This window comes from Neomonachus schauinslandi, chromosome 15 (assembly GCF_002201575.2).
Source record: "Neomonachus schauinslandi chromosome 15, ASM220157v2, whole genome shotgun sequence".
Lineage (NCBI taxonomy): Eukaryota > Metazoa > Chordata > Mammalia > Carnivora > Phocidae > Neomonachus > Neomonachus schauinslandi.
Genome location: NC_058417.1, coordinates 5,970,937 through 5,996,121, shown reverse-complemented (window position 1 = coordinate 5,996,121; position 25,185 = coordinate 5,970,937). Strand labels below are relative to the sequence as shown.

At 43.7% G+C, this 25,185-nt stretch overlaps 1 protein-coding gene across 3 annotated transcripts in view; it reads left to right on the top strand.

Moving 5' to 3' along the window:
- The first annotated feature begins 2,548 nt into the window (after positions 1-2,548).
- Positions 2,549-25,185, top strand: part of ZNF18 (zinc finger protein 18) — a 29,163-nt gene continuing 6,526 nt past the window's right edge. The window contains exons 1-5 of one of the 3 annotated variants that reach the window (XM_044921598.1): positions 2,549-2,582; positions 16,899-17,405; positions 18,566-18,755; positions 19,187-19,278; positions 24,867-24,951. In XM_044921598.1, the coding sequence (XP_044777533.1) occupies positions 17,019-17,405; positions 18,566-18,755; positions 19,187-19,278; positions 24,867-24,951 (754 nt within the window). In that variant the 5' untranslated portion in view covers positions 2,549-2,582; positions 16,899-17,018. Of the gene's footprint in view, positions 2,583-3,191; positions 3,280-16,898; positions 17,406-18,565; positions 18,756-19,186; positions 19,279-24,866; positions 24,952-25,185 lie in introns of those variants that run through there. The other 2 variants (XM_044921599.1, XM_021694690.1) reach the window with 2 other exon arrangements.

Genomic DNA, 25,185 nt, shown 5'->3' with positions numbered 1-25,185 from the left:
TGGATCCTCCTTATGTCCTTGACCCTAACATGTTGATGTGTCCCAGGACTCACTCCTCATACCTCTTCTCTTATTTTCACTCGTTGTCTCAGGACTTGGGCATTTGTTATTTCCTGTGTCTGGAAAGCTTCTCCAGATATCCATAAGATTTGCTCCTTCACTTAAGGTCTGGGTTGTGAGTCATTTTATCAGTTAGCTCTTCCCTGATCATCCTATTAAACTACACTCTTAACACTGTCCATCCCCTCACATCTTGATTTAATTTTCTCCACAACACTTATCATTATCCAACATACTTACTATTACTTGTGTATCTATTTATTGGCCAACTCTTTCACAAAACATAAATCCTCTGAGGGCAGGAACCTTATCTGTTCAGTTCACTGTTGTATCACCAGCTGTTGGAACAGTATTGGGCACGGGAGGCATCTGATAAATATTTACTGAATGAGTGAGTGAATAAATGAATCGAAAGAGATGATATATTTCCCTTACTTCCCAGACTGAGATAGATATCTCTCGACTTTCAAAATATATTTTTTAGTTGTTCGGTCTGTTTAGAAAGAAGGGAAATTTCATGCTTCACCTCAAGTTGCCAGTTTATTTTTATTTTTTATTTTCTTAAGGTTTTATTTATTTGAGAGAGAGAGCGAGCACAGAGGAAGAGGGACAGGGAGAAGCAGGCTCCCCGCTGAACAGAGAGCCGGACACAGGGCTCCATCCCAGGACCCCGAGATCATGACCTGAGCTGAAGGCAGACGCCCAAAAGACTGAGCCACCCAGGCACCCCTATTTTTATTTTTATTTTTTAAGATTTTTTATTTATTCATTTGAGAGAGAGAGAAAGAGACAGCATGAGCAGGGGGGATGGTCAGAGAGAAAGGGAGAAGCAGGCTCCCCACTCAGCGGGGAGCCTGATGCAGGGCTCGATCCCAGGACCCCAGGATCATGAACTGAGCCGAAGGCAGATGCTTAACTGACTGAGCCACCCAGGGACCCCTCAAGTTGTCTGTTTATAAAGAAATTATTAAACTACTGAGGGTCAATTCCATGTCAGAAGCCATCTATCAAGGTTAGAGTTCTCACCCTGAGCTTCACAGGTTCCGAGAATGGGCTTCAGAGCTCTGTGAACCCCCTAAAAATGTTGTAGATGTGTATGTGCATTTTCCTTGAGAAAAGATTTATAGCTTCCATCAGAGTCACACGCTATCTGTGACCCAACTAAAGGTTTTGAATTATTGTTATCTTCCTTGGGTATTGATCAACTAAAAGCTAAAACGTTGGAAGATAAAAACTCATCATCTTCCTTTCCAAAGTCTCTTGACTTTCTTAGAAGCAAAGCCCTTTGTGTCAGAAGAAACAGTCACTGCAGGCATCCCTTTAAAATGTTCCTGATAAATTGCTACCCTGCTGCTTCAGGAACTCATAAAGTAGCATTGTTAGACAAGTCCATGTTAGAAATCTCCACTTGGGTTAAGCTGAGATAGTTTTCACACGCTGGGTCTTGTTCAGGCCCTGGGACCTAGAAGAACATGTTAAATCCCCTTTTCCACTGGTTGGTTTCTCAGATTTGTAAAGATAGCATGATTCACACCTCCTCCCTCTTCCAAAGCCTTATTTCTTCAGACGAGGTGTCTCCAATTTCTCTAAACGTGGGCCAGGGCAGCTCACCACACTGCAACTCTGTTTCTGAATGCTCCCCAGTTCGCCAATTGCCCAAGACTGAACACACATAGGATACACACAGGAGTCCGGTCTCGCAAATTTGGACCCAATACTTGTACCAAGGCTGCTTAGTATCACAAAAGGACTGTTGCCGCCGAGTGCAGCATGGATGTGGAAAAGAGGTGGAGAATGGGAGAGGGGGGAGGTGGGGAGACGAGGCAAAATCATAGCGCTTCTCGACTTCTGGCCTGCGGGAAAGGGAAGGCGGAGGGGAGCGAGGATGACAAATATGTTGAAGCAGTCTGGGGGAGGCAGGAGGAAGACAGGCAGAAAGACAGAAGGGAGGCGAAGGTGGGGCAGGTTAGCTAGCACCTCCCTGAATTCCAACACAAGGAAGTGGAAGGAGAGCGCTAAGGAAATGCAGAGTTGGTGTGAGCTGGAGCAGCAGGACAGAGAGAGGTCGGGGTAAATCAAATGCTGCAGGGAGGCCAAAAAGGGGGAAGGGCAGCGAGCAGACGCCCCGCCTGAGCACCTGGGGTACTGGCAGAGTCGCCAAGGTGTGGGGCTGACACAGGGTCTGCGACAGACAAGGGGATTATCTTGGTGGACAGTCGCAGCGCTTGGCCCAGTGCCTGGCGCAGAGGAGGGGCTCACTAACAGACCGCTTGGTGACAGGCGAAGGAGCAAATGCACCAATCTGGAATGAATGACCCAAGCTTCCGCTGCGGGCGACCGGGAGCGGCCTCGGTGCCTGGAGGACGCGGGAGGGGCGGGGCGACGCGGGCGGCCAATCGGAGCCCGCGCCTCGGCTTCGGCCCCGCCCCCAGCCCGCCGCGCCGACGCCCGCGCGGCGCCCGCGGCGCGCGCAGTCGCCTAGCCTCCAGGAAGTGCGCCCGGAGTCGGCGTCGCGGGCCGAGGTGAGCGCGCGCGGGCTGGGCGGGCCCGGTTGCGGCCGCCCGGGGTCGGACGTGACGCCGCCAGTCTCCGCGCGGGGGCTCGGCGGGGCCCCCGGGAGCGGCGGCGGGGCCGGCGGACGCGCGCCCGACGGTCTCGGAGGGCGCGGGGACGCGGCGGCTGTGGGGGAGGGGCGGCGGGGCCGAGGGGGCTCTGGGGTAGTGGAGACGCCGCTGCCCGGAGCTGGCTCTGCGCCCCTGAGCCTGTGGACCCTGGACTCCCCGGCCACGCCCCTGGACCGGCACCTAAACCGGGCCGCTTCCTCTGCCTTCCCCCAGAGGCTGGGAGAGAGCCTCTCTCTTCCTGGGGTGCTGTGGGCGTTGGGGAGCGAGAGTGGAGGATACCTGGGTGGGTGCCCCGGCCTCCGGGACGCAAAATGCCGGTCGTCCCCCAACCTCACGGCGTTTGTGACAGCCCCCAAGCCCTCCCCCCCAAACCCCCCAAAGTTGGCAGCTCTCCTCCCCAAAACACAGGCCTTGCTTGGAGCTTCGTGGGTTCCAATTCGACCGCCCCTTTTGAGCCTGCCAGGTTTCTAATCAGTCGACTCTGATACTTGCCTTGCAGGGGGATTGTGAGGATTAGAAATGGCATGAACAGGGCCTAATATGGAGCTGCTGCGTAGTGTTGGAGAAAAAATTACTCATATGCTCTTTAAAGACGGTAAGGCAGAGTTTATTCAGGGGGGCTACTGCAACGCGGTTTTGCAGGAGCAGAGAGCAATTGGGCTACACTCTGCAACAGGGAGGAGTGGAAATTGTAGCCAAGGAGCCCGGTGGGGGGTGGGAGGGGTCCGTGGATGGAAAATGACTAAGAGGTAACTTAGGTCCGGGGTAAAGGGAGCTCTGGCTGAATCGACTTGACTGGAGTTTTGCTGAAGACAGGCCTGGGTGATAAGGAATTTGATCAGATATCAGGGCTGGTCAGATACGATGGTTGATGTAGAATTTGACCAACTATCAAAGATGAGGGACTTTCCCTAAACTGGACTCAGCAGGATTCTTGCTAAAACGGGACTAAAAGGGTCAAGGACAGACCTGAAAGGCCAGGGCTAGTCGAAAAGAGGGCTGCGGAGCTTGACTAAAGTTTGCTTAAGGAGAGTGTTTGTCAATAGTAGGTACACAACAAAGGGCTACTTGTATGCATAGGTATAGTTAAGTGTGCTTACCTGAGTTGTACATTTGACGTTCACTCTAATTTGTTACAGTTTTAGTAACAACTACACGTTTGGGATTACTTGAAATGTTTTTCGTAACAGGAGCAGATACTCATGAAGTCACTGGAATATAAACTACACCCTCTATAAAGTAATTTAATTTGGAATAATTGAGGCATTTTTCCTAGCATTTTGTTAGGAGATAATTACTAAAATCGGATTTAAATATTTTATTAGTTTTCCCTAAATGTCATTTTCCCTGAATGGTATCTAAACAGCTATGTTCATTCAGGAAGCAAATAAATTTGAATAAGTCTACCCATTAGTCTCTTGCTATCGGAAATCTTTCTACTTGTTATTTGAAACTCAGGAGCCAAATAGATTTAGGTAATAAAGGATGCTTTTATATTTATTCAACATTTATTTAATATTTATTTATAAGATTTTTATTTATTTATCTTAGAGCATGAGTGGGAGGGGCAGAGGGAGAGAGAACCCCAAAGGGACCCCGCGCTGAGTGCTTGGAGCCAGAAACAGGGCCCGATCCCAGGACCCCAAGATCATGACCTGAGCCGAAACCAAGAGTCAACTGCCCAGCCAAGTTCACCACCCAGGCACCCCATTTGTTTAAGTAGACTCCATGCTCAGTGATGCGGGGCTTGAACTCAAAACCCTGAGATCAAGAGTAGGACACTTGACTGACTGAGCCACCCAGGTGCCCCTTATTCAATATTTTAACATATTTATTCAAAACTGTGCATTTTTTCTCTAGAACTTTAGTGGTTACCTCTAAATTTTGATACTGTGTTTTCAGTATCATTCAATATGAAAACATTTTAATTTCCGGGGCACCTGGGTGGCTCAGTCAGTTAAGTGTCTGCCTTCTGCTCAGGTCGTGATCCCCGGGGTCCTGGGATGGAGCTCCAAGTCCGGCTTCTTTTTTTTTTTTTGGAAACCATTTTTTTTTTATTCTTATGTTAATCCCCATACATTACATCATTAGTTTTAGATAAAGTGTTCCATGATTCATTGTTTGTGCATAACACCCAGTGCTCCATGCAGAATGTGCCCCCCTCAATACCCACCACCAGGCTAACCCATCCTCCCACCCCCCTCCCCTCTAGAACCCTCAGTTTGTTTTTCAGAGTCCATCGTCTCTCATGGTTCGTCTACCCCTCCGATTTCCCCCCTCATTCTACCCCTCCTGCCAGCTTCTTCTTCTTTTTTTTTTCCTTAACATATATTGCATTATTTGTTTCAGAGGTACAGATCTGAGATTCAACAGTCTTGCACAATTCACAGCGCTTACCAGAGCACATACCCTCCCCAGTGTCTATCACCCAGTCACCCCATCCCTCCCACCCCACCCCCCACTCCAGCAACCCTCAGTTTGTTTCCTGAGATTAAGAATTCCTCATATCAGTGAGGTCATATGATGCATGTCTTTCTCTGATTGACTTATTTGCTCAGCATAATACCCTCCAGTTCCATCCACGTCGTTGCAAATGGCAAGATCTCATTCCTTTTGATGGCTGCATAATATTCCATTGTATATATACACCACATCTTCTTTATCCATTCATCTGTCGATGGACATCTTGGCTCTTTCCACAGTTTGGCTATTGTCCAAGTCCGGCTTCTTGCTGGGGATGGGGAGTGAGGGGGGGCAGCCTGCTTCTCCCCCTTCCCCTGCTGCTCCCCTTTTTGTGCTCTCTCTCTCTCTGTCAAATAAATAAATAAAATCTTAGGAAAAAAAGGAAAAGAAAACATTTTAATGTCCATTGTGATTTTTTCTTTGGCTGTAGGTTATATTAGTTATTTAATAATTTCCATATATTGGCATTTTCTAGATACCTTTTGTTACTGGTTTCTAATTTCATTGCACTGTGGTCAGAGCATATATATTTTGAGATTCCAGTCTTTTGAAACTTATTTATGCATATGGTCTGCTTTGGTGAATGTTTCATATGAACTTGAAATGAATGTGTATTTTGCAGTTGTTGAGTCTGAATGTCCATTAGAATGAGTTGGTTTATAGTGTTCAGATTTTCTGTAGCCTTACCGATTTTTTTTTTTTGGTCTTGTTCTATCAACTATGAGGATTTGTCCCTTTAGACCTGATAGTAGGTGCATATACGTTTAGGGTTTTGTGTTCTAAATGATTGGACCCATTTATCATAATGAAGTGTTCCTCTTTTTTTTTCTTGAAGTCTCTCGGTCAGATACAAATACGGCCATACCAGCTTTTGTATGCTTGCTCTCTGCATAGGATGTCCTTTCCCCATTGTTTTGTTTCCAAACTTTTGTGTCTTTACGTATTAAATATCTCTTGTAGACACCCTGTGATTGGGTCTTACTTTTCTAAATCTGGCAATCTTATAATTCAAATGTTTAGCCCATTTACATTTAATGTGATTACTTATATGGTTGGGTGTTAGTGTACCATATTGTCTTTTTTTCCATTTGATCTTTCTGGTTTTTATTCTCTTACTGCATTCTGGGATACTGAGTGTTTTTTAGGATCCTTTATTGGTGTTTTAGCTGTACTTCTTTGTATAAGATTTTTACAGCTACCAGTATGTATCTTTAAATCATCAGAGTTTACTTTAACTTATTAGAGTCTATTTTAATATTTGTACCACTTTGTACTAAACAATTTACATTTCTCATTCCTGCCTCTCATTTAACACCTTTACACTTCCAGTTTGTCACGTGACATGTAGCACCACTCACTTCCCACTTCCTATTCCTCATTTAGCAATTCATAAATGTAATGACCTAACAACCGGTTAATTCCATTTACTCACTCCTTTGTGCTGTTTTTATATCTTTTACTTTTACTTATTATCTATTTACACACTGTGGTTATTTTTGCTTTTAATAGTTGCCTTTTAAGGAAGTTAGGAGAAGTAAAAGCATAGTATTTCTATATTTATTCACCATACATTTACCATTTTTGGAGATCTTCATTTCTTTCTGTAGATCTGAGTTTCCCTTCAACTGGAAAGGTGTCCTTTAGCATTTCTTATAGTACAAATCACTGTGGAGGGGCTCTTGGGTGGCTCAGTCAGTTAAGCGTCTGCCTTTGGCTCGGGTTGTCCCACGGTTCTGGGATCGAGCCCCGTGTCAGGCTCCCTGCTCAGTGGGGGGCCTGCTTCTTCTCTCCCCACGTCCCCCGCTCCCTCGTGCTCTCTCTCACTATCTCTCTCCGTTTTTCAAATGAATAAATAAAATCTTTAAAAAAAAAAATCACTGGTGAAAAATTCTCCTAGCTTATTTATCTGAAAAATGTCTTTACTTTTTTATTAAAATGTAATTAACATACAGTGTTATATTAGTTTCAGGTTTACAACATACTGATTTGACAGTTTTATACATTACTCGGTGCTTATCACAATAACTGTAGTCACCATGCAACGTTATTATAATATTATTGACTATATTCTCTATGCTTTTGATCTCTGTGATTTGTTTGATTATAATGTATAACTTGTTATAACTGGAAGTTTTTTATCTCTTAATCCCCTTTATTTATTTTGCTCATAACCCCCACCTCCCTCCCCTTTGGCAAACATCAGTTCTTTGTATTTAAGAGTCTGGTTTGTTTATTCATTTGTTTGTTTTCTTTTCATATTCTACAAATAAGTGAAATCATAAGGCATTTTTCTCTCTCTGTCAGACTTATTTCACTTAGCATAGTGTCCTCTAGGCCCATCCATGTTGTCACAAATGGTAAGATTTCATTCTTTTTTATGCCTAAGTAATACTCCATTGTATATATACACTGTATCTTTATCCATTCATCTATCAGTGGACACTTGGTTTGCTTCCATATCTTGGCTATTGCAAATGCTGCAGTAAACATAGGGGTGCATTTATCTTTTCAAATTAGTGTTTTTGTTTTTTTGTATAAATATCAGTAGTGGAATTACTGGATCATATGGTATTTCTACTACTTTTAAAACATTTTTTTAAATTTTAATTTTTTAAAAAAGATTTTATTCATTTGAGAGAGAGTGAGCGAGCGAGTGAGAGAGCACAAGAGAACACAAGCCAGGGGTAGGGGTAGAGGGAGAAGCAGACTCCCCGCTGGGCAGGGAGCCTGACATGAGGCTCGATCCCAGGACCCCGGGATTATGACCTGAGCCAGAGGCCGACTCAACCGATTGAATCACCCAGGTGCCCCGGTATTTCTACTAATCAATTTTTTCTGTTTTCCACAATGGTTGCACCAATTTACCTTCCCACCAGCAGTGCACGAGAGTTCCCTTTTCTCTCCATCCTTGCCAACACTTGTTACTTCTTGTATTTTTTATATTAACCATTCTGAGGTATCATTGTGGTTTTCTTTTGCATTTTCCTGATGATTAGTGATGTTGAGCATCTCTTCCTGTGTCTCTTGGGCATCTGTAGGTCTTTGGAAAATTTTCTGTTCAGGTTTTCTGACCATTTTTTAATTGGATTGTTTGTTTTTTTGGTGTTGAGTTGTAGAAGTTCTTTGTATAGTTTAGATATTAACCCCTTATTAGTTATATCGTTTGTGCATTTCTTTTTCCGTTCACTAAGTTGCCTTTTTGTTTTGTTGTTGGTTTCCTTTGCTGTGCAAAAGCTTTTTATTTTGGTGTAGTCCCAGTGGCTTATTTTTGCTTTTGTTTCCCTTGCCTGAGAAGACCTATCTATAAATATGCTTCTAAGGGCGATGTCGAAGAGATTACTGCCTGTGTTTTCCTTTAGGAGATTTATGGCTTCCGGTCTCACATTTAGGTCTTTAATCTATTTTAAGGTAAATTTTGTGTATGGTGTAAGAAAGTGGTCCAGTTTCATTCTTTTGCACGTAGCTGTCTAGTTTTCCCAGCACCACTTATTGAAAAGATTGTCTTTTCCTCATTGTATATTCTTGCCTCTTTTGTTGTAAATTAATTGACCATATGGATGTGGGTTTATTTCTAGGCTCTCTATCATGTTCCATTGATCCGTGTGTCTGTTTTTATGCCAGTACCATACTGTCCTAATTGCTATAGCTTTGTAGAGTATCTTGAAATCCTGCAACGGAGATACCTCTAGCTTTGTTCTTTCTGAAGATTGCTTTGGCTATTTGTTGTCTTTTGTGGTTCCATGCAGATTTTAGGATTATTTTAGGAAAATACTGTTGGTATTTTGATAGGGATTGCATTGAATCTGTAGATTGTTTTGGGTAGTATGGGCTTTTTAAACATATTAATTCTTTCAGTCCATGAGCGTGGTATATCTTTCCATTTCTTTGTGTTGTCTTCAGTTTCTTTGAACAATGTCTTACACTTTTCAGAGTAAGGTCCTTCACCTCCTTGGTGAAATTTATTCCTAGGTGTTTTCTTCTTTTACATGCAGTTGTAAATGGGATTGTTTTCTTAATTTCTCTTTCTGCTATTTCATGATTAGTGTATAGAAACACAACAGTTTTCTGTGTGTTAATTTTGTATCCTGCAACTTTACTGAATTCATTTATCAGTTCTAATAGTTTTTTTGATGGAGACTTTAGGTTTTCTATGTATACTCATGTCACCTGCAAATAGTGACAGTTTTACTTCTTCCTTACCAGTTTGAATGCTTTTTATTCCTTTTTCTTGGTCTGATTGGTACAGCTAAGATTTCCAGTACAATGTTGAATAAAAGGAGTGAGTATTAAGGAGGGCATGTACTGCAATGAGCACTGGGTGTTATGCACAAACAATGAATCATGGAACACTACATCAAAAACTAATGATGTATTGTATGGTGACTAACATAACGTAATAAAATTAAATTAAAAAAAGAATGAAATCTTGACATTTGCAATGATGTGGGCGGAGCTAGAGTGTATTATGCTAAGTGAAATAAGTCAAAGACAAATACCATATGATTTCACTCGTATGTGGAATTTAAGAAACAAAACAGATGAACATAAGAGAAGGGGAAAAAAGGGGAGGGAGGCAAACCATAAGAGACTGTTAACTATAGAGAACAAACTGAGGGTTGCTGGAGGGGAGGTGGTGGGGGATGAGCTAAATGGGTGATGGGCATTGGGTGTTACATGTAAGGGATGAATCACTAAATTCTACTCCTGAAACCAATATTACACTGTATGTTAATTAACTATAATTTAAATAAACATCTTTTTTAAAATTAAAAAAAAGGGTGAGTGGACATCCTTGTCTTGTTCCTGATCTTAGAGGAAAATCTTTCAGATTTTCTCCACTGAGTATGATGTTAGATGCAGGCTTTTCATATGTGGCCTTTTTTTTTTTTTTTTTTTAAGGTTTTTTCCCTTTAAATCCCTTTTTTTGGGGATTTTTTTAAATAAAGGTTTTTTTTTTTTTGTTTTTTTTTTTTTTTTTTTTTAAGGTATGTTCCCTCTAAGTCCGCTTTGTTGAGAGTTTTTATCATAAATGGATGTATTTTGTCAAATGCTTTTTCTACATCTATTGAGATGATCATATGGGTTTTTTTTCCCTTGTTAAATGTGATGTGTTACATTCTTTTAAGAATATTGAACCGCTTGATTGAGGTGCATGATTTTTTTAATGTATTGTTGAATTTGGTTTGCAAATACTTTGTTGAGGATTTTTGCATCTATGTTCAGGAGAGAGATTGGCCTGTAGTTTTCTTTTTTTGTAGTGTGTCTGTCTGATTTTCTATTAGGATAATGCTGGCCCTCTAGAATGAATTTGGAAGTTTTCCTTCCTCTTTCATGTTTTGGAATAGTTTGAGAAGAGAATTTATCAACTCTTTTTTAAATGTTTGCTGGAATTTGCCTGTGAAGCCATTTGGTGATGGACTTTTGTTTGTTGGGAGTGTTTTGATTACTCATTCAATTTCATGACTAGTTCTTGGTTCATTCCAATTTTCTATTTCTGAATCAGTTTTGGAAGAGAGTAGGTTTATAGGAACTTATCCATTTTTTTCTAGGTTGTCAAGTTAGTTGGTATATACTTTTTCATAATATTTTGTAATCTTTTGTGTTTCTGTGACTTGAGTTATTTTTCTTCTTTCATTTCTGATTTTACTTATTTGAGTCCTCTCTCCCTTTCTCTCTCGTTTATGAATCTGGCTAAAGGTTTATCAATTTTTTTTTTTTTTAAAGATTCTATTTATTTTACAGAGAGATAGAGAGAGCACAAGTAGGCAGAGCAGCAGGCAGAGGGGGAGGGAGAAGCAGGCTCTCTGCTGAGCAGGGAGCCTGATGCAGGGCTCAATCCCAGGACCCCGGGATCATGACCTGAGCTGAAGGCAGCCACTTAACCGACTGAGCCACCGAGGCGCCCCAAGGTTTATCAATTTTTAAAAAAGATTTATTTATTTCAGAGAGAATGTGCACAAGCGTGAGTGGGGGGAGGGACAGAGGGAGAGAATCTCCAGTAAACTCCCCACTGAGTGTGGAGCTCAACACAGGGCTTGATCTCAGGACCCATGAGTTCATGACCTGAGCCAAAACCAAGAATCGGACATGTAACTGACTGAGCCACCCAGGTACCCCAAGGTTTATCAATTTTGTTGATTTTTTCAAAGGACCAGCTCCTGATTTCATTGATGTGTACTATTGTTTGTTTGTTTGTTTTTAGTTTCTGTTTTGCTTATTTCTGCTCTAATCTTTATTATTTCCTTTCTTCCACTGGTTTTGGGTTTTGTTTGTTCTTTTTCTAACTACTTTAGGTGTAAGGTAGGTTGTTTATTTGAGATTTTTCTTATAGTAGGATTGTATTGCTATAACTTCCTTCTTAAGAACTGCTTTTGCTACTTCCCAAAGATTTTGGTCCATTGTGTTTTCATTTTCATTTGTCTCCATGTATTTTTGGATTTCCTCTTTGATTTCTTGGTTGACCTATTGGTTGTTTAATATGTTGTTTAGCCTCCATGTGTTTGTGTTCTCTTCGGATATTTTATTGTAATTGATTTCTAGTTTCATACTGTTGTGGTTGGAGAAGATGCAGGATATGATTTCAGTCTTCTTAAATTTATTGAGGCTTGTTTTGTGGCCTAACATGTGATATGTCCTGGAGAATGAATTGAAAAGAATGTATCCTGCTGTTTTTGAATGGAATGTTCTGTATATATCTCTTAGTTCCATCTGGCCTAGTATGTTGTTCAAAGCCAGTTTCTTTGTTGATTTTTTTCCTGGATGATCTATCCATTGATGTAAATAGAGTGTTAAAGTCCCCTATTATTGTGGTATGACTGTCAGTTTCTTCCTTTATATCTGTTAATATTTGCTTTATGTATTTAGGTGCTCCTATGTTGGGTGCATAAATATTTACAATTGTTACATCCTCTTATTGTATTGATCCCTTTATCATTATATAGTGCTTTTCTTTGTCTCTTGTTACAGTCTTTGTTTTAAAGTCTGTTGTCTGATATAATTATTGCTACCCTCGGTTTTTTTTTTTTAAAGATTTTGTTTATTTGAGAGATAGTGAGAGAGCACGATCAGCAGGAGGGGCAGAGGGAGAGGGAGAAGCTTAACCAACTGAGCCACCCAGGCGCCCTAACCTGGCTTTTTTTTCCTTCAATTCTATTTGCAGGGTATGTTTTTTCATCCCTTCACTTTCAGTCTATATGTGTCTTTAGGTCTGAAGTGAATCTCTTACAGGCAGCATATCGATGAACCTTTTTTTTTTAATTCATTCAGTTACCCTATGTCTTTTGATTGGAGCATTTAGACCATTTAAAGGAATTGTTGGTAGTTAATGTATTTGTTGCTATTTTGTTAATTATTTTCTTGTTATTTTGTAGTTCTCCTCTGTTCCTGTCTTCTCTTGCTCTCTTCCCTTGTGCTTTGATAGCTTTCTTTAGTGTTATACTTGGATTCCTGTCTCTTTTTTGTGTGTGTATCTATTACAGGTTTTTGATTTGTGGTAACTACTGGTTTCATATATAATGTGTATAGCAGTCTCTGTTTAGTTGATGGCTGCTTCAGTTTGAACACTTTTTTTTTTTTTTTTAAAGATTTTATTTATTTAGGGGCGCCTGGGTGGCTCAGTTGGTTAAGCGACTGCCTTCGGCTCAGGTCATGATCCTGGAGTCCCTGGATCGAGTCCCGCATCGGGCTCCCTGCTCGGCAGGGAGCCTGCTTCTCCCTCTGACCCTACGCTCTCTCTCTCTCTCTCTCTCTCTCTCTCATTCTCTCTGGCTCAAATAAATAAATAAAATCTTTAAGACAAATAAATAAAATTCGATTTTATTTATTTGACAGGTAGAGACACAGCGAGAGAGGGAACACAAGCAGGGGGAGTGGGAGAGGGAGAAGCAGGCCTCCCGCTGAGCAGGGAACCCGACGCGGGGCTTGATCCCAGGACCCTGGGATCATGACCTGAGCCGAAGGCAGACGCTTAACGACTGAGCCACCCAGGTGCCCCCCCCCCTTTTTTTTAAAGTAGACTCCACACCCAGCGTGGAACCCAGCACAGGGCCTGAGCTCACGACCCTGAGATCAAGACCTGACCTGAGATCAAGAGTCTGATGCTTAACTGACTGAGCCACCCAGGCGCCTCAGTTTTGAACACATTCTAAAAGCAGATGTCTTTGTTTTAATTCTGATTTTTGAAAGATGTTTTTACTGGATGTGGAAATCCGGGTTGATGGTTCTTTTTTTCTAGAATTTGCATTTGGTTCTTTTTATAATTTCTGTTTCTCTGTAGAAAGTCCCTATCTCTTCTCTCATTATGACTATATTTTTATTGCAGTCCTTGGACCATCTTTGGGTTGGTTTCTCTTGAATATTTTTTCCATGACTTTAAGTCATATTTTCATGTTTTTAAATTAAATAATTTTGGGTTACATCTTAGATATTGTGGATGGCACATTGTAGATGCTAAGGATTCTGTTAATCTTCCTCTGAAGAGTATTGAGTTTTGTTCTAGCAGGCAGTTGAGTTACTCACTGATCACCTTTGACTTGAATTAGCTTTATTTTTTTATTTTTTAAAGATTTTATTTATTTATTTGACAGAGAGAGACACAGCAAGAGAGGGAACACAGCAGGGGGAGTGGGAGAGGGAGAAGCAGGTTTCCCGCAGAGTGGGAAGCCCGATGTGGGGCTCGATCCCAGGACCCTGGGATCATGACCTGAGCCGAAGGCAGATGCTTAATGATTGAGCCACCCAGGCACCCAACTTTTTTTTTTTAAAGATTTTATTTATTTGACAGAGAGCAAGAGCACACAAGCAGGGGGAGCGGGAGAGGGAGAAGCAGGCTCCCCACTGAGCAGGGAGCTGGATGTGGGCCCCGATCCCAAGACCCCAGGATCATGACCTGAGCTGAAGGCAGATGCCCAACTGACTGAGCTGCCCAGGTGCCCTGAATTAGCTTGGTTTTATACCTTGTTAGGACAGATCTCTGGAAAGCCCACAGTGGATCCTGAAGCCTTCTAACTTGATCAGACTAGACTAGTAGACTGGTTTTCCTCTGCGGATCTCGTTGAGGCTTGGCTTTAGGCTCTAAACCTAGGGCAGGTTTAGAGTAGGTCTTATTCTAGGATATGGTCTTTACTCCCAACATGCGGCCTTTCCGGTATCTCAAGATGCTTTGGGTATTAATGAGGTCTCTCCATTGTCAGTGGTCAAAAACTCCAGTATTTCTCATCACTGACTGGCATTTGTATTTCTTTTGCTCCTCACCCGGTTGCAACTGCTCTCTGTTAAACCTTGCATAGTTTCACCCTGCTCATGTGCAGTCCAACCCTTGGCTCACAGGGAAACCCCACATAGACTTCTGCCTGACCAACCCCCCCACCCCCACCCCGGTCACAGCTCCATTCTCCCCACTGCACTGTTCTTGAGAATCCAGATACAAGAGCAGCTCCAAGTTCTGATCTCTACCTCCTCAGTTTGGTGAGACCACTGAACTTTGTGTGAGCTGCAGCTTCCTGCACTGTTGTTGGGGAAATTGTCCCCATGCAGAAAGCCAGGATGATCGTGGGTTTCACCTCAAGAGTTTTTCTTCCCTTGGGGATTTCATTCTTGTCTGCCTGTTGTCTAGTGCTTGAAAACAGTTGTCTTATAAGTTTTCTCCAGTTCTGTAGTTGTTTACAGTGGGTGGGACAGTGTGTACTGCCAGTTACTCTGCCATGGCCAGAAACTGAATTCCCCAAACACGTTACTTACTGAGCACGTAATATACGTCATTGTAACACCCTGGTTTCTGTATGAATATATGAATGAAACACGTGGGTTTCTTTTTGAACAAAAAATAAATGCCCCGAGGTTTGCATGAGAAACATGTAACATTGGGTTAATCCCTCTTACCTCACTCTTTCTTTTTTTGCTTGAAACATTTTCTTCTTTTCTTTTTAGTTTTTAAGTGATCTTCTGATATGGATAAATTGTTTGAAGTGCTAGGGATGAAGACATTCCTTATTATACCTCAAGGAAAAAGCAGCTTTTATTTATTTATTTATTTACCATGTATTTATTTATTTTATTTTTTTATTTTTTTATTTTTTTAAAGATTTTATTTATTTATTTGAGACAGAGAGAATGAGATACAGAGAGCATGAAAGGGAGGAGGGTCAGAGGGAGAAGCAGACTCCCTGCTGAGCAGGGAGCCCGATGCGGGGCTCGATCCCAGGACCCTGGGATCATGACCTGAGCCGAAGGCAGACGCTTAATAACTGAGCCACCCAGGCGCCCCACCATGTATTTATTTATTTTAGAGAGAGAGTATGGGAGCCAGTGGGCTGGGGCAGGGCAGAGGGAGAGGGAGAGAGAGAATCCCAAACAGATTCCATGCTGAGCACAGAGCCTGACGTGGGGCTCGATCTTATGACCCTGAGATCATGACCTGAGCTAAAACCAAGAGTTGGATGGTTAACCAGTGAGCCACCAAGGTACCCCGGAAAAAGCAGTTTTTATTTTTTCTTTGTATTTTTTTTTTAATTTAAATTCAATTAATTAACATATAGTGTATTAGTTTCAGAGGTAGAGTGCAGTGATTCATCAGTTGTATGTGACTCCCAGTGCTCATTACATCACGTGCTCTCCTTAATACTTGTCACCCAGTTACCCCATCTCCCCACCAACCCCCACAAAAGCAACTTTTAAAAGCTGGAGTGTTATACTGATCTCTGATTAAGCCAGACAGATTAAGTGATTGGGTGTGTTTTCTTGTTTGTTTTGTTTTTATTGTTGCAGTTAGTGTTACGGAGAAATGATGACCTGTAGCTTTTTTTTTTTTTTTTAATTTTTTTAAAGATTTTATTTATTTGCTAGAGAGAGAGAGTACAAGCAGGGGGAGGGGCAGAGGCAGAGGGAGAAGCAGACTCCCTGCTGAGCAGGGAGCCCGATGTGGGACTCGATCCCAGGACCCTGGGATCATGACCCGAGCTGAAGGCAGCTGCTTAACCGACTGAGCCACCCAGGCGTCCCAGACCTGTAGCTCTTTAATAACATTAAAGGATTGACCTAATGATCCAATATTAGGATCTTATGCAAGAAAGTTAACTCGAAATAGTACATGATTCTTTAAACATTTCTGAATACTAACTTTGTTGTTTAATATTTCTCTTTTCACTGTCTTAGTTACTGTCTTCTAAATTTTTATACCAGTTGCCATAAAATAGTGCTCACTTAGTTCAAGGCCATAGGAATGTTTTTGAGGTAGTTGTTGTTTGTTCTAAGTCTTCTTTAAGCCCGGAGTTGAAAATTTCAGTTCTGACAGGTTTTCCTAAGTTCCCAAATAGTCCAGTTTTCCATGTGGCACTCAAAAGAGATCACCTAGAAATTTCATTGCATCTTTTGGGGAAAAATCAATTTGTTCTCTTCAACCTCCTATTTATTACAGAAGCATCAGATTATTTCAACATTAGCCTATATTTCTAGGGCATTGATGTCTTCGTTCAGCTTTACTTTTTGGTCTGCAGACGTACAGATGCAGATAAGGAAGTGTCCGGAAGAGGCGTTTGCTAGGAAACCAGTAGCGAAAACGCTTCACGTGGTGCATTTCATTTTTCTGCTTGGCTTGCACATTTGGAGACTGAGAGGGAATATTGTAAAACGCTCAGGGTGATGATGCCAGTTTAGATACAGTATTAGCGATTTGCTTGGTCAAGGTTATAATCTTTCTCATGTGGGGGGTGTGCGTTCAGTCTCACCGATCACGTGTCCCTCTCCTCTGCACAGCCCTGGCTCTCGTTCCCTCTCTAGGGGCCCTGTGAGAGCCTCTGTGAAGCCTTGGTCCTCCCCAGCGACAGCCCTGCCCCGGAAACACTTCACCTAAAAAAGGACTTGCCAAGCCAGAGGATGCCTGTCGAGCTGGGGCAGGCCCTGGTCCTGCCACCGCGGCTGGCGAAGACCGAGGACGCCCCATTCTCAGGACCAGATGCTGCCTCTCGAGGGGAGCTCTCTAACCCCGAGGCCGCACGCCAGCTTTTCAGGCAGTTTCGTTACCAGGTGATGTCTGGGCCCCACGAGACGCTGAGACAACTGCGGAAGCTCTGTTTCCAGTGGCTGCGGCCAGAGGTTCACACAAAGGAGCAGATCCTAGAGATCCTCATGTTGGAGCAGTTCCTGACCATCCTGCCTGGGGAGATCCAGATGTGGGTGCGGAAACAGTGCCCCGGCAGCGGGGAGGAGGCCGTGACCCTTGTGGAGAGCTTGAAGGGAGACCCCCAGAGACTGTGGCAGTGGGTAAGCAGAGGGTCGAAGCTGCCAGTGACGCACAGGGCTCCTCTGGGGCCTTTACCGGGTGTGTTTGTCTTTTTCCTGACCCTCAGTGCCAACAACCAGTTCTCCAATTCACTGCTACCAGCGAGGTGTCTTACAGTTCAGTTCAGATCTGACACTAATATTCTGGGGTTGGCAGACCCAGTGTGATAAGGGTCAGTCTCGTCAGGCCGCTCCCATTTCAGACACCAAGCACAAGTCACCCAGGCCAGCTATACTTACGACTGATGGGCTGTACATTTGGAGGTTCCCACAACCTCCTCCTCAGGGTAGTTAATTTACTAGAATGACTCCTAGGAGGAGACTTCCATGGCGTCTCTGGGCATGCCCTCCTCCCAGCACTTCTGTGTGGCCACCAGCTCAGGAGCTCCCTGAACTCCATTGTTTAGTGGATTTTAGGGAGGTTTCATTACTTAGGCACGATAATCATTGGCCATTGGTGACTGAACATCTCCAGCCCATCTCCCTTCCTCAGGGGTTGAGGGTTGGGGCTGCGAGTTCAGTCCCCTGGTCACCTGGTTGGGTCCTGTGGTGACCTGCCTCCATCCTGAAGCTACCTGGGGGCCCACCGAGCGTCACTTTCTTAGCATAAACTCAGGTACGGTTGAAAGGAGCTCATGACGGCATGTGCTCCTCACTCCTGTCATTTAGGCAGTTCCAAGGGTTTTAGGGACTCTGCCAGGAACCTGGGACAAAGACTAAATACATATTTCTTACCGTACTGCGTCAGTATATCCCATATATTTCCCCTAATTCTAAGGCTCTCTGACTCAACACTTTCTCGTCATTACAAGTAGAAGATAAAGTCTCTTGTCCCATTCCATCTTTCTACTAAAGTCTTTGAGAAATTATTCAAAGGATACCTGAGTTTTAATTGGTGGAGACTGTCCAGTAGAAACACATTAATGGCATGTTCAGGGTCTCCCAGGCCCGATTCAGGCCTCAGCTTTTGGCCCCTCAGGATGTTTTCCTCACAGGTTCCTGCTGGTCTAGACAGAGAAGCTGGTTTTCCCTACTCCATGTCCTGAAGGACTGCCTTATTATCTGTTATAGAGTGTTACCTTTGTTTCTTTCAGAACCCCTCAGTCTGGATCTTTCGGTAATTAGTAATATGTGGTCTCTAGATCAGCATCCAGGTTCTAGGACAGGAAATCTTGTCAGAGAAGATGGAATCTGCAAGCTGCCAAGTGGGGGAAGTAGAACGCCATTTTGAAGTGGGGCCTCAGGAGCTGGGACTTCAGGACTCACCCTGCAGGCCTCTGGAGCCTCCGAGCCATCCAGTGAAAGAGGAGTCTGACATGGAACAAGAATTAGGTGAGGGGCAGTTACTCGTGGTGTGTGGTGCTTTCTTGGGGAGTTTTGGGGATTGTGGTTAGTAGGCCTCAGAGTGAGTTGAAAATGATATGCTGCTCAGGTGAGAGTATCTCCGGAAAGTTTGGAAACAGGGTAGACCTACTCAATCCTTCTGATGTGGAGATTCAGTGTGTGAATCTCCTTTATGACTGGGCCAGACCATTTGAATGTTGGTTCTGAGGAAGGGGGAAGGAAGGAGGGGGAAAATACAGGTGAGGCTGTTTGGAAGGTTGTGGGAAGTTGGAGTTTGTTAGGGAGGTAAACACGAGTCTTGACATCATGGACGGTGGGACAGGCACCGGTTCTCATTTGGGACAGTTTTCATCCGTACCCTCCGGGGAGTGGTTTGCGACGACATCTAGAATCTTCAGACTTTCTGTTCCTCCCTTCAGTGATGGCTGCTACCCCGCCTCCCGGCCCACCGGAGGAAAGGCTCATCAGAGACCAGGACTTCGGAGCCTCCTTTCTCCAAGCAGCACCTCCGGTGAGCTGGCTTCCCTGCCTCTCTCACCCCAGAGCCGGGCTCGAGGGTGTCAGCTGGCAGTCAGGAGGATGGAAAGGGGACGCGTTCTCAGAAGCGGAGGAGAGAGGACCGCCTAGCAAGGACAACAAGAACAATACACATGGAATGAAACCTGAGTCTCAGCATTTCCCTTGAGGCAGAATGTCTAGTGGATAATGGAATCTGGGTCCTGGGAGAAGTGGCCCTCTTGTTTTCTCCCTTTCCTGTTCCTTGGGTTATCCTGAGAAAAGGCTCTGTTTGATTTTCTGGTCTAGGCCTCGCCCGATAGGAGTCAGTCTGAGATTTTGTATGCTTCTATCTAATGTGGGTCAGGTGGCCTCCCCCAACTTTACAGAGGCATAATTGACAAACAGCGAACTGACCATATTTCAAGTGTACAGTTTGGTACGTTTTTGATATATACACACATGTGTGAAACCATGACCACAATCAGGATGATAAACATACTTGTTACGCCCAAAGGTTTCCTTTTGCCCTTTTGTGATCCCTCCCTCCTGTCCCCTACGCTCCCCTAATCCTGAGATCCCGAGGCCACCACTGACCTGCTTTCTGTCACCGTACATTAGTTTGCATTTTCTAGAATCGTATATAAAATGGAATTATGCCATCTGTACTCTTCCCTTTGTTTTTCTGCATGTAATGTAGTTTCCGTGCTTCTTTGAATATTTTCTCAGTGGTTTTTAACAGTTGGACTGTGATGGACCTGGGAGTCATTTTCTTCATGTTTCTTGTGCTTGGGATTCTTTGGGATTCTTGGATCTGTGGGTTTATAGTTTCCAGCAAATTCAGAAGAATTTTGGCCAGTATTTCTTCAACTGTTTTCTGTCTCCCTTCTTTCTCCACTTCTTTGCAGACTTTGAGAATAACACCCCCATGGGCTGTATATGATGATAACGTGCGGACATGTTAGATCTCTTGAGGTTGTCCCAGAGATTATTGATGCTCTTCTCTCTTTTTTTAAAAAAAATCTGTTTCATTTTGGATGGTTTCTGTTTATGTGTCTTCAGGTTCACTGATCTTCTCTTCCACAGAGTCTAATCCATTGTTAATCCCATCCAGTATAGTTTTCATCTCTAGAAATTTGAACTGGGGCTTCGTTATATTTTTCATGTCTATACTTAACATATTGGGTCTTTCCTACACTTTCTTGAACGTACAGGATGTGGCCATACCATCTGTGTTAATGTCCTTATCTACTAATCTATCACCTCTGTCATTTCTGAGTCAGTTTGGATGGATTGATTGATCTCATTTTGAGGTGTTTTCCTGCTACTTTGTGTGCCCAGCAACCTTTGATTGGACGTTGTGAATTTTACCTTGTTGGGTGCTGGGTATTTTGACATTCCTCTAAATGTTGTTGAGTTTTGCTCTGGCATGTGGTTGAGTTACTTGGACGTGGTTTGTGTTACGGCACCAGAGAAGTCTTTAGTCTGGGCTCACTTTTCCCACTACTGAGGCACTGCCCTTCTGTGTATTCCACCTGATGCTGCCTGGTGTACAAGGTTTCCACTCTGGCTGGTGGAAAATAACTATTTCCAACACCATGTAAGCTCTGTTTCCTCCGCTTCTTTTGGGGGACCCCTGTACGTCTCTGGAGCTCTCTCTCTGTTTGACTCCCCACTCTGGTCTTCTGCCCTGCTAACTATAACTGCCTTCACCGCCTCAAACTCTGAGCTCTTTCTGCCCGCACCTGGGGTGCTCTCTCCCTGGCCAGTGCAGGGCTCACCTAATTTGTTTCCTCACTTTCAGGGATCGCTGCTCTGCTCTGCCTAGCAGGTGATGTCTGTGAACCATTGTGTCATATTTTGTTCTCTTTTTCAGTTGTTTCAGGTGGGAAGGTAAATCTGGTCTCTGTTACTCCATCTTGGCTGTGAACAAGTTTGGGAACAGGTTTATTTTGAATATGTAGTTAAATTAACAACTCAGAAAAGTTGTGTTTGATTAAAAATAAAGTTTTTCTGGAACCTGTACACCCTGATCAAAGCATTGTTTCAGACCTTTGGGGAACCCTTCTTTGGACTTGCCTCCTGAGGTACTTGGAGTGAAGGTCAAGGTAGGGAAGCCAGTAGGTGGTGCTTGGTTGTGATGCTTATGCCAGATATGAGCCTCAGCTTCCCAGGCTCAGAGATGGAGAAACCAGAATGCCGACTTCACTGTTTACCCTGGGGAGAGGGATGGGACGGGCCGGGAGAGGCACAGACCTTCTTGGTGTCTCAGGGATACCTGTCCTCCTACTTTCCAGATACCTAGAAACCAAATTGTTAGGAGGTTTCGTAGTGACAGTGATTTGGGTATTTTGTGAAATATTTCAAGCAGACATGGAGGATTATTGTTGCCTCTGTAGTAAGGAAAAGTATCCATATGAAAGGTCTATACAATTTCTGAACATATTTTAACCAGTAGAATTAAGCATTAACTATTCATAACATTATAACATTAACCATGACTTGTTTTGGATAGCTCAAAAGACTAAAAATGTTCAGCATCACGGTGTGTGTGTGTGTGTGTTTGTGTGTATTATACTGAGCAGGCAACTGATTAATAGCCACTCAGTGTGTGTGTTTGTGTGTGTGTGTGTGTATTATACTGAGCAGGCAACTGATTAATAGCCACTCAGTCCAAACAAAAGTCACTCTTATCCAATCCCAGTATCCCTGCTCCAAACCCTAACAAAAGCTGTTCGCATCAGAAGGACCTTGATATTTAATGGATGCTTTGTGAAGTGAAGGAGATACTAAAATAGATGTAATCACTCCCTCTCATCTCTTTGATAGGTCAGGAGCTTCGTGAATAATGCCAGAATAAGGAAGTAGCATCCCTACACAGTGGTCCTGCATTGTTAGGAACACCGGCTGAGTTAGAGCCTCACATAGATAGACTTGGGGATGCGTTTACTCACATTCCTGTTTTCAGCCTTCAGGAAAGGAACGGTGCAGAGAACCCTGCAAGTCAGTTGTGCAGTGTCTCATGGACCCACAAGGTGGTGCTGTCTCCATACAAAATCAAGATAACTTTTTTATCAGAGTCCATAGTTCTGTCCTTCTGGAATAGGAATTGAGATTTTTTTTTCTCCTCTTATAAAAATGAGGAAAAGGCAAGATGGGTGCAGTTGTGTCTTGCCTGTAGAGTGAGGGCTTTATTCACACATCCCTAGCTTCTTGGCAGTTCCTTGAGTGAGTGTGTGGCTTCATGTGGAGGTATGCTGCTTAGAGCCCTCCTGAAGCGTCTTTTCTGAGTTTTGAATGAGCCGATTACGGACCTTGGGGATTTTGGTGGCCGCACTCTCTGTTGCCTTGTACTGTCCTTGGGAGCTCCCATTCCGGTGCCCACGGAACCGGCTGTGTATCCAGCAGGCCGGGCATCTGAGCAGTCATTCCTGTGCTCGACATGCCCGTTACTCTCTCTGGGACTGCTGAAGCAAGGGTCTGTGTCTTCTGATCGAAAAGACAGGGGCCCCGTATTCAGCACACTGGTTATTTTCAGGAGGTTGTTAAGGTAGCTTCACTCACAGATTAACAAAATAAGCCCATAACTCTATGAATTCCTTTAACAGTCAAAAATTCTAAATTAAAATTCACATTAAAAATGTGGTTATAGAGATGCCTGGGTGGCTCAGTCGGTTAAGCATCTGCCTTTGGCTCAGGTCATGATCTCGGGGTCCTGGGATTGAGTCCTATGTCAGGCTCCCTGCTTGGCAGGGAGCCTGCCTCTCCCTCTGCCTGCTGCTCCCCCTGCTTGTGCTCTCTCTTTCTCTCTCTGACAAGTAAATAAATAAAAATCTTTAAAAAATGTGGTTATAGTTAATACTTAAGTATATGGTAAAATATATTTGTCACTTTTCACTTTTTTTTTTAAGATTTTTATTTATTTTAGAGAGGGAGAGCTAGCGTGTGAGCAGGGGGAGGAGCAGAAGGGGAAACAATCTCAAGCAGAGCCCCACACACGGGTTCGATCTTGGACCCCGAGATCATGACCTGAGCCGAAATCAAGTGTCAGACACTTAACTAACTGAGCCACCCAGGCGCCCCCACTTTTCACATTTTATCTTAAAAAAAAAATCCAGCCATCTTTTGCTTTTTAAAATTTTTGCTTAGTATCTGCTCATTGCAGACTTCTGGTGTCTTCATGCTTTTTCAGGTCTTCCGCTTCCCTTTGGTGTGCTGGGGGGCAGACTTGATTTAGGACTGAGAATGGCTTCCCTGGGTGTACCTGTGTCGTAGGATGATCTCATTTTCTTGTTCGTCCTCCTTAGTTTGCTCCCCGTAGCTAGCTATTTGTGATAATAATGCATGGCTATTGGCTTTGAGGTTCCGGAAAGTGTACAGAACGCCTTAATTCTCTCTGCAGACCCTTGGTGGGCGGTCTGGGAGACCGAGTATCCTGGAGACCACTTGTAAGATAAGAACAGTGATAAACGTATCCCTTCCTGAGGAGTTACTTGCCGAGCACTTTATTTCTGCCGGATGACATACATCGAGTGCCTGCTGTGTTCTGGGCATCATCATGGGGACTGAGAAAGTACAGTGGGGAGTCCTTTTCTCATGTGGCTCACATGCTAGTAGGGGCAGCTCTTAGAGACTTTTGCGGATGCGCACGTGTGTGTGTGTACACACACATACATGTAAATATTTTGTAAACTGATGAGTGCTACGAATGAAGACTACATCGTGCTGTGAAAACAAGTGACGCATTATTTGTTAGCTTTTGAGTTTCGTACTCTAATCAAGTGAGGACGGAGACTCAAAGGTTATGTAACTTAAGATCACACAGGTAGCAGTGGCAAATCTGGGACTCGAAACCCGTGTGTCTGACCCCAAGGGCTGTGCTGTTTATGAATCCCGCCGTCGTACAGACTGAGTCTCTAACAGCCAGCTCCTCGGTGGGAAGACTGGAATTTGAATTCACAGGAGACTCCAGGCTGGCAGCGTTCCCAGTTTTGAGTCTCTAGTCTCCAGTTTCCTAGGAAAAGAAGGGCTTGTTTTGGGGAATAATTGAGGTGCACCTGGCTCCAGAGAATCCATCGATTTTCCACTAAGTGGGAGGAAAATTGGTCTAACGTTAGACCTTAAACTCAGAACTGTCGGAGGGTTTCCAAGTGTGCATGGAAGCAGTCTCTGTCTCTGCTCTGAATCCACCGGTCTGTGTCCCGGAGACAATGCAGTTGACTTCATTGTGGGCTCTTGCCACCTTTCTGCTGATTTGCGCTTGCATTTCCAACACCTTCCCTTTTAATTTCTTTTCCCTCTTGAATTTCCAGATTTTAATGAAATATTGGGACTATCAGGCTCCTACCGTTCAAAGACCTCTATTATAAGCACTGAGTTAAAAAAAGAAAAATGTAAAGGACAGTGTAGCAAAGGCCTCTGCCTTCTCTCTGTGTCCTTCACTCTTAAATATGTGCAACTGGAAAAAAAAAAATCCAGAACTTTAAAACCTAAATGGTTTCTAACCAGGGCAGGAGATAGTGACGTGGAGACTGTGGTTTTCCCCTTTGGCCTCTCCTTGGTTCACAGACGCGCAGCGGTGTCATGGCATTGTGTGTTTTCCAGGAGCAGTGGAGGCACCTGGATTCCACTCAGAAGGAGCAGTACTGGGATCTCATGCTGGAGACCTACGGGAAAATGGTCTCAGGAGGTGAGGGCATGTGCTAGTCTGATGGGCGGAGGCGTTAAACATTTCCCGTGTCCCGTTAGAGACAGCTGCTCCACTTGATGTCGCCTGGGTCAGGGAGGGCATGAGGGGCGCGGCTGGGGGCTGGAGATAGCATTTTTTTTTTTTTCCTTAAAGATTTTATTTATTTATTTGAGAGAGAGAATGAGAGAGAGAGAGCACGAGAGGGGGGAGGGTCAGAGGGAGAAGCAGACTCCC